The sequence below is a fragment of the Rhizopus delemar genome, genomic scaffold (genome assembly GCF_000149305.1).
Source record: "Rhizopus delemar RA 99-880 supercont3.8 genomic scaffold, whole genome shotgun sequence".
Taxonomy (NCBI): Eukaryota; Fungi; Mucoromycota; class Mucoromycetes; order Mucorales; family Rhizopodaceae; genus Rhizopus; species Rhizopus delemar.
In genome coordinates, this window is record NW_027137834.1 from 2,076,160 (window position 1) to 2,089,913 (window position 13,754).

General features: G+C 37.2%; 4 protein-coding genes across 4 annotated transcripts; 1 reads left to right on the plus strand and 3 right to left on the minus strand.

Moving 5' to 3' along the window:
- Positions 1-681: 681 nt before the first annotated feature.
- RO3G_10979 (uncharacterized protein) lies at positions 682-1,984 on the minus strand (the record flags this gene model as incomplete). Its single annotated transcript, XM_067665563.1, has 2 exons — positions 682-860; positions 964-1,984. The coding sequence occupies 2 exons, from the start codon at positions 1,982-1,984 to the stop codon at positions 682-684; spliced, it is 1,200 nt and encodes a 399-aa protein (XP_067521664.1).
- Positions 1,985-2,425: 441 nt separating this feature from the next.
- Positions 2,426-3,004, minus strand: RO3G_10980 (ATP synthase beta subunit; the record flags this gene model as incomplete). Its single annotated transcript, XM_067665564.1, has 1 exon — positions 2,426-3,004. One exon carries the CDS (start codon positions 3,002-3,004, stop codon positions 2,426-2,428), a length of 579 nt encoding a protein of 192 aa, XP_067521665.1.
- Positions 3,005-5,720: 2,716 nt separating this feature from the next.
- RO3G_10981 (uncharacterized protein) lies at positions 5,721-6,350 on the plus strand (the record flags this gene model as incomplete). Its single annotated transcript, XM_067665565.1, has 1 exon — positions 5,721-6,350. The coding sequence occupies one exon, from the start codon at positions 5,721-5,723 to the stop codon at positions 6,348-6,350; it is 630 nt and encodes a 209-aa protein (XP_067521666.1).
- A 3,569-nt stretch (positions 6,351-9,919) lies between these two features.
- On the minus strand, positions 9,920-12,894 carry RO3G_10982 (uncharacterized protein; the record flags this gene model as incomplete). Its single annotated transcript, XM_067665566.1, has 7 exons — positions 9,920-10,212; positions 10,475-10,742; positions 10,807-11,760; positions 11,820-12,049; positions 12,110-12,226; positions 12,589-12,715; positions 12,775-12,894. 7 exons carry the CDS (start codon positions 12,892-12,894, stop codon positions 9,920-9,922), a joined length of 2,109 nt encoding a protein of 702 aa, XP_067521667.1.
- Between the last annotated feature and the right edge of the window lie 860 nt (positions 12,895-13,754).

The following is a 13,754-nucleotide window of genomic DNA, read 5'->3' on the forward strand; positions in this document are numbered from 1 at the left end:
CATTCATCGGGGGTTGATGTGAAAACTCGTCTTGAAGAGGACCATGTTTACTCATATTCTCCATATCTTCATCCTCTTCTGCTGGAAGAATACCATCGTACATATTCCAATTCTCGATCCTTCTCTGTGCTCTGGGATGCGGAAGAAGAGGAGGGGGAACCAATTCACCATGTGCCCATATGGGCTCATTAGGATATCTTCTTGCTGTTGGAGGTCTCCTGTTTGGTTGAGGATTATAAGCAAAATACTCGGGCAAATAACCATAGCAGGCGCCTGAAGCAGATTGTCCATCGGTTAGATCAAAATGTGGAGGAGGAGGTAAATTCATGAAGGTTGCATGATGATAAAACATTGACGGAGGTAAGGATTCCATATTTTCCAACGACGGCTTTCTACTTCCCTCTTGGTGATACTTTAAAGAGTTCTTTTTTATCGAACGAGCGCCTGTAGGTAAAGAACGATAATGCCTATTTTCATTCAATGTAGAGGAATTTGTATCGTTAATCATATCCCCAGTTGTAAAATAGTCTTCTCCTTCTTCCCCGTAATATTGGTTTGATGGCTTTTCCGCTTGCAACGATCCTTCCTCTGACTGAAAGCTCTTTGCGCTACGTAAAGAAGACTTGCGTGAATTTACACGTGTGGGTATATTAGGCGTGTTGGGATAGCCCACAGGATCCGTTAATGTTTGTTGGAATTCAGCTGAATGAGAACGCTGCCGTCTTGTCGGTCGCTTTGGTTGATCCTGTGGGGCATTGAATCGAAAGGTATCGTGAGAGCCATAATCATAGAATTGTCTCGATCCTTTCCGTGACAGATAGGGAGGATATCGATCGGTAGGTGGAGGGAAATGAAAGCCACTGTCATAGTAATCCATATGTGCTGATTTGCGGTAATCAGAAAACTGCCTTTCCTCTAATGAATAATTGTTCTTTTGGCTTGAGGTGCTTGTCTTTCTATTACGCTGATACCGACCACTCCCTTCAGGGCCCGGCTGCTGTAATTCAGTAGGTGATGCCTTGATTTTTTCCTTTGCTGTCGGTGTAGATTTTGATATCATCGGTTTTAATTCACTTGGTGGTCGAACCGCGGAATCTTTTTCTAATTTATTATTTTCGACAGATTTGCTATCAATCAGGTTTCCAGAGATTGCATCCTCTAACCGCTGCTTTGTAGAATTAATCTGCTCAAAAATTTCCTTTTCTACTATTTTTTGTTCCATGACTCTCGACATAAGGTCTTCTCTGTCCAAATTTCGTTGCTGCTCCATCATGTCTAGCGTCCGCTTGAGTTCCAAGAGATCTTCTTTTAAAGCCATTTTTTGCATTTGTGCTTGTATCGCTTTTAGTAAATCTTGACTGCTTGGTTCGGACAGTGTTTCAGTTGGTGGAGAGTCTTTATTCTTTTGAGAAAGATTTGATGATGAATGGACTGTAGGTTGCTCAGTGAGTGCATCAGCCTTGAGAATGGGAGCAACAGGGGATACTTGACTGTGGGTTAATAGTGCATTATTTTGGTTTGAAGAAGGATTATTTACAGGCTGGATGTCATGGTGAATAGGAGTACTTTTGTCGACCAAGGACTGAGGATTTGTAACTTTGTTTTGATTGGAATTTATACTTTGTCTGGTATTCATCTGTGTGCTTTCATGTTTATTATCAGCAGTTCCAGAATTCATGCTTGAAATAGGAAAAAAGGGAGAATCGGTAGCAGACATAAAAGATCGGTTTGAATCATTACTTTTTCTTGTATTACCATTGGATGATGATGATTCCGTATTTTTTGAATCAAATGATAGCTTGTGAGACGATTTTTCATTTTGTTTTTCCAATACGTCTTCATTATCCTTAGACTTCATATATAATTTGTCATCATGATCACTGTTACTACTACCACTGCTGCTGCTATCAACTTGAGTTTTTTCATGTTCAGTGTTTCGCAAAATGTTCAAAGTAGGAGGTAAACGATGCTTGGGTTTCGGCATAACCAAAATAGGAGGAGAACTTGTTGATCGAACAGGTGTGATATGAGACACACTACTCTTGGTTGATTTTTGACTAGAAGCTAACGATGGTGTCTGAGACTTTTTATTTAAAGCTGCATGACTTATAATATTTTGTATTTGAGAATCAGACATATCAGCATATTCAATACCATTGACCATTGGAATAGGTATCTTAAGCTGTCCTGGTTTTAATCTTGTTGAATTTTTCTTTTTATTTGTTCCAAGAAATTTCAACATTTTTTGTTTGTCCAAGAAAAAAGTTAAAAAGAGAAATTACATCAACAATAAATAAAGAAAAGAAAAAGCCACGAGCTCTTCGTGCCACATTAACGTCATCCACAGACAGTACATTGAAAAATCAGTTTTTATTCTTTTTTTTAAATTTTTCATCTTTTAAATGTTTGCTTGAAAAGAAACTAATTATTGACCACCCATTTCCTTGGCGAGTTCTTCAGCACGCTTTTGAACATCATTGATGTCACCTTGCATATAGAAAGCAGTTTCGGGCAAAGCATCGTGCTTACCACCCAAGATTTCCTTGAAGGAACGGATGGTATCTTGAAGCTTGACAAGACGACCTTCATAACCAGTAAAGACTTGGGCGACAGCGAAAGGTTGAGACAAGAAACGTTGAATCTTACGAGCACGTTCGACAACAAGCTTATCTTCTTCAGACAATTCATCCATACCCAAAATAGCAATGATATCTTGGAGAGACTTGTAGTTTTGAAGGATTTGTTGAACTTCAGTAGCAACCTTGTAGTGTTCGTCACCGACAATACGAGGATCCAAAATACGAGACTTGGAGTCAAGAGGATCGACAGCGGGGTAAATACCCAATTCGGCAATGGAACGAGACAAGACAGTGGTGGCATCCAAGTGAGCAAAAGTAGTGGCGGGAGCAGGATCGGTCAAGTCATCAGCAGGGACGTAGACAGCTTGGACGGAGGTAATGGAACCGTTCTTGGTGGTAGTAATACGTTCTTGCATACCACCCATATCAGTAGAAAGAGTGGGTTGGTAACCGACAGCAGAGGGAATACGACCCAAAAGGGCAGATACTTCTGAACCAGCTTGAGTGAAACGGAAAATGTTGTCAATGAAAAGCAACACATCTTGACCTTCATCATCACGGAAGTATTCAGCAATGGTCAAACCAGTCAAGGCAACACGGGCACGAGCTCCTGGGGGTTCGTTCATTTGACCAAAGACAAGAGCACACTTACTGTCACCGTCGAGCTTGATGACACCAGTTTCAATCATTTCGTGGTAAAGATCGTTACCTTCACGAGTACGTTCACCGACACCACAGAAAATAGAGTAACCACCGTGAGCCTTGGCGATGTTGTTGATCAATTCTTGAATCAACACAGTCTTACCGACACCAGCACCACCGAAAAGACCAATCTTACCACCACGAGCATAAGGAGCCAACAAGTCGACAACCTTGATACCAGTTTCAAGGATTTCGGGAGTAGGGGATTGGTCAACGAATTCGGGAGCTTCGGCGTGAATGGGACGTTGGCTCTTGGCGTTGATAGGACCACGTTCATCGATGGGTTCACCGATGACGTTGATGATACGACCGAGAACTTCCTTACCGACAGGAATGGTAATGGGAGCACCAGTGTCAATGACCTTTTGGCCACGAACGAGACCTTTGAAAACAAAGTGTCAAAAAAACACGTAAAAAAAAACAACTTTCTATGAATGCTTCACTGTACCTTCAGTACCATCCATAGCAATAGTACGGACAGTGTTTTCACCCAAATGTTGAGCGACTTCAAGAACAAGACGTCCACCAGAGTGGTCTTGAACTTCAAGAGCGTTCAAAATGGCAGGCAAGTTTTCTTGTTCGAATTGAACATCAACAACAGCACCAATGACAGAACTAAATTGAGTATTAATACAATTTCATTTCACAAGTTGTTTAATGCATTACCGAATTTGACCAGCAGAAGCGGCTTCAGTTGCGTAGTTACGAGCTATATCATTTGAATTGTTAGTCATGCATATTTTGTGTTTTTAGTCATTGTAAGTAATTATACCCTTGAGAGCAAGAGGCTTCATGGCAGTTTCAGCAACAGTAGTGGCGTTAACCTTCTGAGAGCGAAGGGCATTGCGAGAACCCGAAGCAAGAGCACGAATGAAAGTCATGTTTCTTACAAAAAAGAAGGGAAGGAACAAAATTTTTCGAGATTTATAATTAAACTTCACCCTGGAGAAGCACACATCCCGCCCAAAGTTTGCGTCACTTGTTCTTTAAAATTCAAATACCGAAAATCAAATTTTTTTATGGATGAAAATTTTAACGTCCATTGAAGCTCATCAAAGAGTATAAAGATTCAAAAGTGACGCAAGTGCATTAAACAGTGACTTGTTACAAGAAATTGAACACAAAGATTTTGCAAGCAAATAGCTTTGATAGCTTTTCCTGGTTTGATTAATTACAATCTCGTTCAAGTCATGAGTCTACTCAAAAAACTGTTGCCTGTGAACTTTCCGTACGAATCGGATGGCTGTGGCAAAAAAAAGTCGTATAAGTTTGTCACGATCGTGTGAAATATAATTATTGGAAAACCAAAGAGTGAGTAAATCTTGGAGTATTGGGCCGCAATTAGGATATTTGGAATTTGTCAAGTATTTTTTGAATGCAAGCAAAGAAAATGTATAATAACAAATATTTATAAAATGCACTACTGCATACTTTTTTTTTGTTGATCCAAATGATTAACTTCTCTCATATGAAAGTCGGCAGAACTATCTGTCAAATCGCTAATACTATTCATCGCAAGCCCATGACTTTGATTGATTTTTAGAGTTTGTACCAAATTCTTCATTAAGACAAGTATTCATGTTTTAAAAAAGGGGGACTTGTAGCTACATGATTTTATCTGTCTGCTATAGTTTCCTATAATTGTTTCAGCTGAGTTTCTATATCTTCGTATAAGGTATTGTTGGCAACATACTACAAAAACAGATGAAAAAAGGTTAATGTGTTGTTAATGAAGTAAACAGCAAAATTGAGTTGCTCTACAAGCCAATGAACTTTCCTTACTTCTCAAATTCATGTCTATCTTGTATCATAGGGACAGAAGTAGACATCGACATACTATTTAAATATCGCGTCGAGCTTTGTACTGTGCTTCCATTCTCAATTTACCAGATGTTTGAAAATTTCGCCCAGTTTTTTGAAATTTTTTGGACATTTGTGTGAGGTTAAATTGCCCACTTTTTAGAAATAATTAGACTGCTTCTCTTATTTTATTATTGTATCCATTGTGTTTTGAGATGAATTTCTTTTATGAAGATGGCAGAGGCGGGATTGTGGATGATTCTGGTAACGAAGCGGCTGCTTTCGTTGTAGATCCGTCCTTTCGATTAGCTAATTTGACGAATCTACACTAGTACATCAAAAAAGTCATCGTAGAAAACGAAGAGCCAAAAGACACGGATATGCAGGAAGCAACCGTCAAGAAGGAAAGAAGCTCAACTTATAACATTGACACAAACGAAGATCGACTATGATATTTCTTTTTCCTGCATGAAAAGTTTATGAAACCCGCTAAGGCAGCTAAACTTGTCAACGTTAATCCTGAAACTGCGAGAAAGTGGAAGAGAGAGTACGAAAGAGACCCTGAGAAGAAGATAGCCTTTAAAAAAACAAATCGTACACCAAACAGAGGGGCCAAGTCAACTAAATGAGAATCACAAAATGCACTTGATCAACTTTTTTGATGAGAATCCCTCAGTTGTTATCCAGGATGCAGTCGAAAATTTAACCAAAAGCTTTGAAGGTTTGGAAATAAAAAAGAGTAGGGTTGCTGAATTCAGGAAAGAAGATTGCAATCTCAGTATAAAAGTTGTCACCCGCCATCCCAAGGAGAGAAATAGTCAGAAGGCTCTTGAGGCTCGCGCAAACTGGATTGAAGAATGGCAAAACAAAGGTTTGCATTTCATGAAGAATTGTGTTTTCCTTGATGAAGCAGGATTCGATGTAAATATGCGTCGTTCAAGTGGTTGGGCACAGCGTGGTAAACCAGCAACTTCTGTGAGGGGTATATCACATACAGTTATTGGTGCGGTTTCAGCATTTGGTGTTGTGAATGTAAGCATGAGAGAGCCGGGCAGTGTCAAGAAAAGAAGAGTTGTTGGTGCTAAAAAGAGAAAAGCACCTGAGGGCGTCGCTGCTGTGATACCAAAAGGAACTACAGCTGGTCACTTTGTGCAGTTCATCAGTGATACTTTAGACATTATAGATGAATTTCCCAACATGAAAGGATTTCATATGGTTATGGACAACGCTCCGGCCCACTCTCGTGATGTCGTTGACCCTACAGTTTGATTCTTGGACAAAAAGTGCAAAAGCGACCTGCAGAAGAGCAATGTACAAACCCACCAACAAAAAGGCTTCGATCACCATCTCCTGTGCGTGATATTTTTGACGAAGAGTACAGAACACTCCTTCTGAACAAAAACCGATTGAAATATGCCATGTTCGACCCTAATGAATTTTTACCCAGTAACTTGTTCGAGAAATTACCAGGGCTCGCACGCGAGTATAGAGTCGTAACTGACTTCCAGCCCTCGACAGAAACCAAGTTGTCAACAAGCAAGCAATCGATGGCGCAAAGGAGAAGCTGATGGTCTTGTTGATGCACTCGATTATTATTAGTCAACAGAATAATTGGGTGTTGATAACTCAGATGGAGACGTACTACCACGACAGCTCTATCGATGATGTTGCTTTCGTAAAGCTAGACAGATTTGTCGATAAACTACACATAAGCATGCAAAAGTGCCAAGGAAGAGGAGCTTGGTATGAGTTACGCTTCTCTGTCAGAAAGTTTGAAGTAGTTGCTACAGGCGGCCTATGTAGCAATTCAAATAATGATGGGTTGGATGCTTTTCTAGGCGTGAGTGTCCCTCCTCAGCTGATTAATGATGACAGGTTTATCTTATTCTCACCCTCTGAAGAAGTGAGCAGAAGCCAGTGCTACAGAATGCTCAGGAACTACAAGAAGAGGGCTAGCTTGTACACTTGGTGCAGCAAATCGGATTTTTTTTTTTTGCAATTTAGATTTCTGCACACCTCTCTCTCTTGAATTGCATCGCACCGAGCCTCTTAGATATACGACAGTATATTCGAAACTCATTGATTTGTCAGCTTCAGCATCACTGAAGATATCTGAAGTTCATGTTTTGGTGGACATGTTGAAGCAAATCCAATGTTGGAAGGATTTGGGTTTCGAAGCTGAATCCACCAATGAAGAAATTCAAGAAAAGCTTCAGCTTATAAAAAAGAACAAGATTAGAAGCAAGCTATCAAGAGCTAAAATACTCTTAATAGAGTTACTGTTTGGGGTCGAAGGGAATGAGCTTCTTGTCAATCAAAAAGATATCCTTTTATTATACAACAGGATTATATACCCTAGAGTCAAAGCGATCAATAAACAAAGAGTCCAAAAAATTTAAAAAAATTATAAATAAATAACTATATCTATGTTCTATTCTTTATGCTAAAATACTCTACAAAATGAAAGAAAAAACAAAGATTTACTTTATAGGTATAGTGTGGAATATGTCCCTTATTTTAACGTGTTATAACAATATCAGCTTCTTGCAAAATGTCCTGTTCTTGGATGTGCCGAAATTTTCGCTATACTTCTTGAATCCTTCCATTTTTTTAATGCTTTTTCAGCTAGACTGTGTGGGAAAAAAATGATACAGTATATAAATTCATTGACTATTCGACTGTTTTGTGATCCCTAGTCATTCTCCTAGTGCTCCTTTGCCAAAGGCTCGTACTCTGGGTGCAACTCTGGCTGCTCAAGCGGGTGTTGCCGTGGATGACATTTCGTCTATGATAACTGGTCAAGCAAGTAACTCTTTGAACAGTTTTATCGGATTTCGGTCTCTACCAATAGTAATTTTACTAATTGTACTCTGAATGCACAACAAAGATCATAGCGAAGTATAATAATTACAATACGTCATGATGTTCGTATTTCTGCAATATTATACTTCGCTAGGATCTTTGTTGTTCCCACTCACCACACCTCTCTCTCTCTATCTCTTAGTCTCATGAAAAAAGGTAAAGATTTATTATATGAATATTCAAAATCAGACAGCCTCAAAAAATATTTCTGTTCAACCTTGTTGTAAAGACATAATATTCTTTATACTATCAGCAGTTATAACAAGAATAAATACATATAACAGTATTATCTTCAATTAACGCGTACGTAACGAATGTCGGTTTTCTTCATTATTTTCTATATAGGACAGCTTATCCAAGATTGAGTAAAGCGGGATATTACCAAAATAAAATATATCTTTATAGAAAATAGAAATTTCCAATTCCGTAAAGATCTTGGTTATCATATATATTAAGCAAATCATATAGAATTAAATGCGATTATAGAAATATCAAGCCACTACACCCTAACCATAGAAAAGTCTATCTAATGGACCAATGCCAAACTCGAAATATATAAATATAGCCCACTTTGTACATAGTTTTAATCTTTAGTCTTTATTATAATAAACTTTCAAACCGTAGAAACGATAGACAATCCTAAATATTTACAAACTAAGCATCTAATATAGCTACACTCCAAAATATTTCTTCGTTTTTGAATTCAATTTATTGCATAAAAATATACTTTAGATGCAGCATGTAATTACTAAACAAAAATAAAAGAAAGATGCTTAATAACTTAGATTTATAAATTTTAAGACTATTATTTATATAAATGAAAATAAAAATTGGAGTGAATACATCTTATGTTCCTATTTGACGTTGATCAGTGCTTGATATCATTTTTTTCATACTTCTCATCAGCCATTTAGTAAGTTCAATATTCATCCTACCCCATTCTATTTGAAGTGTCCAATGAAATACTTGTATATTAGTAATAGTGGCCCTAGTTTTCTTTAATCTTGTCTCAAGTGCCCATCAAATATGCTTTATAGAATAAAAATCAAGGGTTTGAGAGATTCAGTACTCGAAATCTTAAATACCATACTTCTCTTTCCATCATATTGCGTACGAGTCCGTATGACAATTGGTATCATCTTTTTGAAATACGAAGGACTTTCCTCTCCCTCATTCAGTTCAGTAAATCAGAGATAGATTCTCCAAATCAAGATGTTGATATGCTTGTTTTGATTTACTATATTATTTACGAAAACCAATGCCCCAAATCCTTCCGCCCAACAACAACTCCAAATCACCACACTTCTCTCCACTTTGTCGTTGGCATGCCATGACGTTCCTCATATCTCGAAACGATGAAAAGTTTTGGAGTGTGGCTACATGGATTGGCACCTTATGATTTAAGGCCTGGGCCCCTCCTTCATATAATTCCTATCTAATATTTAAGGCCTGCCACAGATTTTTTTTTTTTTTTTTTTTTTTTTTTTTTTTTTTTTGCAAAGTTAAACAATTTCTTTGCTTGCGCCTTCTCCCCACAGATTGTCTAGAACCATGCACAGACATTCAATATAAGAAGGGGAAATGCCCCCGAGCTTGGTGACGGAAATGGATGAATTTTGATCACAGAATTGGGCAGATATTGAAGATGGAGATGAAAAAGGAGATAAAGTCTATCTCGTTTTCATTACAAGAAGACAGCAACCAGATGATGTTGCTTGAGTCGATAGTATCTGGAAGTTTTACATCACTGGCTAGAATTAATTGATGGTTTAAATGATATTATATATGAAACTCTGAATGAAAATTATTGAAGTCATCAGTGCTTTACATAATATAGCCTTTTGTTTTAGAATTCCTTTCCCGTAATTTTTGAATCAATATATCACTAACAAAGACGGATTGTTTATAAAAAAAAATAGATATCTGATATCAATATGAGAATGAGGGGTATGCATTTATCGTGAGCCTATTTAACCTTAGATCCAAGAGCCACGCTTGTTTTTTTCTGTAGATGAAGCAAGGGTATTTGTTTGACAATCGGTAGGGGCAGCTTCTCCTCCTCCTCCACGAACAGGTCTAGCTATACGTGCAAAGCTTACTGGCACGACTCTCTGAGATCTCAGACTCGTGGCTTGTTGAAGGCGCTCTCTTAATAAATTTATTTGTTCTCCGAGTTTCCGATTTTGTTTGATTAACTCCTCTTGAGAGTGTTGTAATAATGCTTCAAGTTGTTGAATACGTTCATTGCGGGCAGCAAGTTTACGATCAGCTATTGAAATTTCTTTCTTCAAAGAAAGATTTTGTTCGACAAGCTAAATAAAAGAAGTGTAAAATACATAAGCAGATTGAGGAATTGGGTAAGATGCTTGCCTGCTTTTGAACAGTACTCAATTGGTCAAGAGAGCGCTCTAAAATAGCCACTTTTTTCTCAACTTCGCTGCCTGCTTTCAAGGCATAGTCGTACTTCTCCTGAGCTTCATTCTTGACTATTTCTAACTCTGATTCTTTTTCGTAGCTAAGTTGTAACTTACACACTAACGCCTCATTTATGGCTGTAAGGTTTGCTGAATTTTCATCCATTGTTTTACGCATGTAATTAATCTTTTTGTCGCATTCAGAGTGTATATTTAGAAGACTGTTGTTTGCTTCCTTCATAGATTGCAAATTCTGTGAAAGTTTAAGGATATCTTCTGTCTTTTTACTGATTACTTGCTTGAGCTCTTCAACTTCTAGTCTGAGCTCTCCAATTTCTTGCTGTTGAATTTCGTTCTTTGAAGCATATTGTGTCTCCAAATCAACCTTTTTTTTTTTATATAAAAGTTAATCCAGCATTTCCATTAAGTTTGACCTTAGATTTTTTTACTTTTAATGCAGAAGTGGCTTCTTCAGTATTTTCATTTTCCGGGGATGTTGCGACTGTTTTACTAAACAACTCCTCGTAATCTTCTTCAAGTTTCTTTAGACGGCTTTCGTATTCAACTTTGTTTTTCTCAAGCGCTTGGTTCTCTTTTTGGAGACTATCGATGGTTTTTGTGTACTGATTCAGTGATTCCTGAGCATTAGAAAGATAATGACGAAGAATGGCCGTGTCATTAATTGTCAAAGATACACTTTCATCTGTTTCTTTTAAAGAATCATCATTAATTTCTTTTTCTTTACTCTCGGCTGACAGCTTTTGAAGCTGCAGTCTAAGTTCGGCAATTTCTGCAATAAACTGTTGATTCTCTTGGTGAAGAGATAATTCTTGGGATTTGTAATGACATATTTCTTCTTTTGAAGACTCCAGGAGTTTTTCGCAGTTTTTCAATTCAGTTTCCTTTTCAGCAAGCTGATTCACCAGCTTCTTCTCACGCTTTAACGACTCTTCAAGCTCATCATTTTCCAACGTAACAAAAGGAGTAATTGGTCGACAAGTATCATCCGCAATCGTCTTAAAGTTAGGTTCTGAAGGCAGAGTAGTAATGTCGTCTTTATTGATCTCGTCGAGCATGTCCCATTTATCTTCAGGTGATGCCTTACCAGAACGCCGAGAATTTTCTTCGTCTTCCAAGGCAGCGATGTAATTTTGGAATGTTATAGTTTCTGTTTTTGACTTCTTTAGCAAAGCTTTAAGTTTAGCAAATGATAAATCAGCATTGGCCTTGGCTTTATTTTTTACTGCTTTAGCCCGCACACCAAATATTAGGGTTGAAATGGTATTAGCTTCATTATAGGAGGAGGGTGAACAGTTAATGATGAATGTTGTACGTGAGTTACCACCCAGAGATTCTCGCAAAATATGTGTTAACTTTGAATTGCGGTAAGGAACATGACCTGACTGTCACGGATGAGTGAAGTGAGTAAATATGATATCGTTTTTCGTTTTAATGTTCATACCTTTCCATCAGTAAGAGCATTGATGACCATATGGAGAGTACTTAAGGATTTGTTGACTTTCTTGGTCTCCTCTAATGCTTGTTCGGATGAATTTGTTTTTCCTACTTTTTTTAAACTAGCCAAATCTACCAAAAAGAGTTTACTGCACTTGGCTGCGCCTGTGTTAATATCCTTTTGGATAATGGTGATAACCATAATAGAATGAGAATGAGAACTCTTTGTATTCATATCTAAGCAATAAAGCCATTATCTCTCATTGTTTTGTGTTCTATTTTTTGTCATTTTTTTACTTGTATAGGTAATTGCTTGATATGTTTCATCCCTATTTGCTACACAAATTTCATACAAGCCATTTACATACACTCCCTGTGTTTTGTCTTCGTAAACAGTTAAATCATCATTTGAAGCTGCAAATCAAAAAATTAGTTGAGAGGTTTCTTTTTTTCTTTTTGTTTATTACGATTGAATAAATCCCGGACCCGTTCCATATAGATTTCCATGTAAGATAATTTTACAGTAAATTTGATATTGCTTGGTGCGTTATTGATTCTTGTAAAAACCTGTTCAATAATACGAGGAGTAATACCCTTCGTGTTTTTATCATTGATGTCTGCTCCCTTTTTATAAATTAGTACGCAATAAAGTAAATAAAGCTATACATTACTATACCATCATTGTAAAAGTCTTGCCGGAATCAGTTTTACCATAAGCAAATATGGTGCTGTTATAACCAGCAGTGACATCTGCGACATGAAAACTAAGATTTTACATACTCTTAAAGCAAAAAGCATCTCCTTACCATCTACAATGCTTTTAATGGAATAATCAAACACATCCTTTTGGGTTGTATCCATTCCAAATACTTTGTCAAAGGTAAAGCTACTAGTTGTTTCTCCCTATAAAACATAAATTAATGTCACGTCGTTTATATCATTATTGCTGCTTCTTTCTCTACCTTTAGTGTTACTCGAGTTCCATTCTCGTCGATCTCGATAGTAGGAAAGCCACCTTTATCTATCTCGAGTTTATTCTGAGGACGGAAACGGCAAACTACTTTAATATTGAAACCTGACATATGTGAACTTTTTTCTCAAACAAAAAGAGAGCAAACAAAAGGTGCAGGAAAGGAGAAGTTTTAATTTTAAAATGGAGCTTCAAAATAAAAGGGGGACGGCAAAGAAACTATTTTTATTTACCTTTGTTAATAAATCATTTTCACAGTTCACATAAGCCTATATTATTGTATCCATTTATGCATTTTGAAAATAATCCATATCTGTGCTTTTTGTGAAAGAAATTTGAGTAAAAGCCGCAAAATGATATACTTTAAAAACACTTTTCAATCAATTAGGAACACTAAACAAAAGCTAAAAAAAATACAACACATGCCAGCATAGGAGGCATAATATTCTTTTTATAAATAAAATAAATAGATGTGTTGTATTAACTGTACAAAAAGATTCTACTTAAGATGAAACAAGCCAAGGATATAAGTCATCATCATATACAAACATCGGCTGCCTAACACAAATAAGAGTATCAGATAGAAGGAGACGATGACACTGTATTTTTTTTTTACTGAAAAATACAAATTTGAAATCTGCACAACCCTAAACATAAATGTTTTACTTTGACTTATTTACTCTTTACTTCTTTTTAGGATTCGGAGGTACAGCAGTAGTCATGTCAAACAACAAGATATTAGTAGGGCATGGGATTTTGCAGGGAGATCTCATGTGCATGGCCTACCTTTATAGCGGGGTTATTGGTGACCACAGATCCGTCACTTGTTTTTTTGGATTAGATATACTCTTATCTTCTTGTGGTTAATCCTATCAGTCAAGGTTAAGCTGCTGTTGGATCGGATATTCTTGTTGCTCCATTAAATAGACTAGGGGGAAATGAATCAACTTAAGTCTCGCAACTATCCGTTTT